This window comes from Lepidothrix coronata, unplaced genomic scaffold (genome assembly GCF_001604755.1).
Source record: "Lepidothrix coronata isolate B3197 unplaced genomic scaffold, Lepidothrix_coronata-1.0 Scaffold366, whole genome shotgun sequence".
Classification (NCBI taxonomy): domain Eukaryota; kingdom Metazoa; phylum Chordata; class Aves; order Passeriformes; family Pipridae; genus Lepidothrix; species Lepidothrix coronata.
In genome coordinates this window covers 166,106-167,533 of record NW_016690546.1, presented here as the reverse complement: position 1 = coordinate 167,533, position 1,428 = coordinate 166,106, and the positions used below count along the sequence as shown (strand labels likewise).

Sequence of the window (1,428 nt, the reverse complement as noted above, 5' to 3'; positions counted from 1 at the left end):
CCCTGTCAGTAAATGTTCCTGGAGGGAAGTGCTCAGGGCAGTGGCAGAGTCACCATCCTGGAGGTGTTCCAAGTCGTGTGGATGTGGCAGTGGAGCCCGTGGGTTGGTGGTGACCGTGTTTGGTGGTTGGACTCGGTGATCTCCGGGGTCTTTTCCAGCCCTGGCAGTTCCACAGTGATGGACAGCAGAGGTGCAGCTTTAACCGGTCCCTTTCTGCCTCCCAGCCAGTCGTGTCCCATCACCATGTTCTGGAAGTTTGATTTGAACACGACGTCGCACGTGGACAAGCTGCTGGACAAGGAGGATGTGACACTGGAGGAGCTGATGGACGAGGATGACGTCCTGCAGGAGTGCAAGGCCCAGAACCGCCGGCTGCTGGACTTCCTGTGCCAGCAGCACTGCATGGAGCAGCTGGTCACCCTCATCACCCATGAGCCCCCCCTGGACATGGACGAGAAGGTCCGATTCAAGTAGGTATTGGGGTCCTGCCCTCCCACCCCACGATCCTGGGGCTGCAAACCAAGGCTTCCCCCTGGGCCCCGTCCTGCGGTGCCAGGGGGTGTAACCTCTTCAGTGGGGGAGCGCTGGGGGTGTGTCACAGCATCTGGGGGCTTGTAGGGCATTTTCAGACCCTTTCTGCTTTATTTTTAGTAGTTTAACATGGAGCTTGTCTTACAAAAGTATCTCCTGTTGTTCACTCAAAATCAGCGTCTCCAAAGCCCCTTGAGTAGGGTTTTGTTGGAACTGTAGCACAAGGGGGAGAAATCTCTGAAGCCAATGGGTTTTCAAACCCTCAGAAGAAAGTGAGCTGAAAAGTGAGTGGAAAATGTGATATTCTCAATGTGCTGGACATTCAGCCCCTGCTGGTTTCAGGGATCACAGCTCCAGAGGACCTGACTGCACTCAGAGCGTGCCGAGCTCCTCACACGGGTTTGGTTCTCACAGCAACTTGTGTTTATCCACTTTGAGCTGAATGTATACTTCAGAATATTTACAGTTTGGACTTGGGAAGTTTGTTTGTCTTTGTTAAGTTTATATAAAAGTAAAGGGTTGCTCTGACTATAAATAAATAAAACCAGGCAGGTTTTTCCTGGTGGGAATGGGTCAGTGTTGGCCATTGCTCAAAGCCCACAGAAATGGGAATGTTTGGGTTTATTGTCAGGTGAGACAGTTGGTAGCTGTGATTAGGTGACTGTTCCAGGTGAGGGAATGCCAGGGAATATGTTCTGTAGTAATCTGGAATATGCTATGGCTGCTTTTGCAAGGATCCTGCTGTAAAAGGTGAATTTGAGACCCCCCTGCAGAGCTGCTCCAGCCCTGGGAACAGCAGCAGGAGGACGTGGAGCTGCTGGAGAGAGTCCAGGGGAGGCCCCAGAGCTGCTCCCGGGGCTGGAGCCCCTCTGCTCTGGAGCCGGGCTGGGAGAGCTG

The 1,428-nt window shown here is 53.2% G+C and overlaps 1 protein-coding gene across 1 annotated transcript in view; it reads left to right on the top strand.

Moving 5' to 3' along the window:
• Positions 1–243: 243 nt before the first annotated feature.
• PPP6R2 (protein phosphatase 6 regulatory subunit 2) overlaps positions 244–1,428 on the top strand; it is a 30,153-nt gene continuing 28,968 nt past the window's right edge. Inside the window, exon 1 of the mRNA XM_017838884.1 lies at positions 244–470. Within this exon, the coding sequence (XP_017694373.1) occupies positions 244–470 (227 nt within the window). The remainder of the gene's footprint in view (positions 471–1,428) is intronic.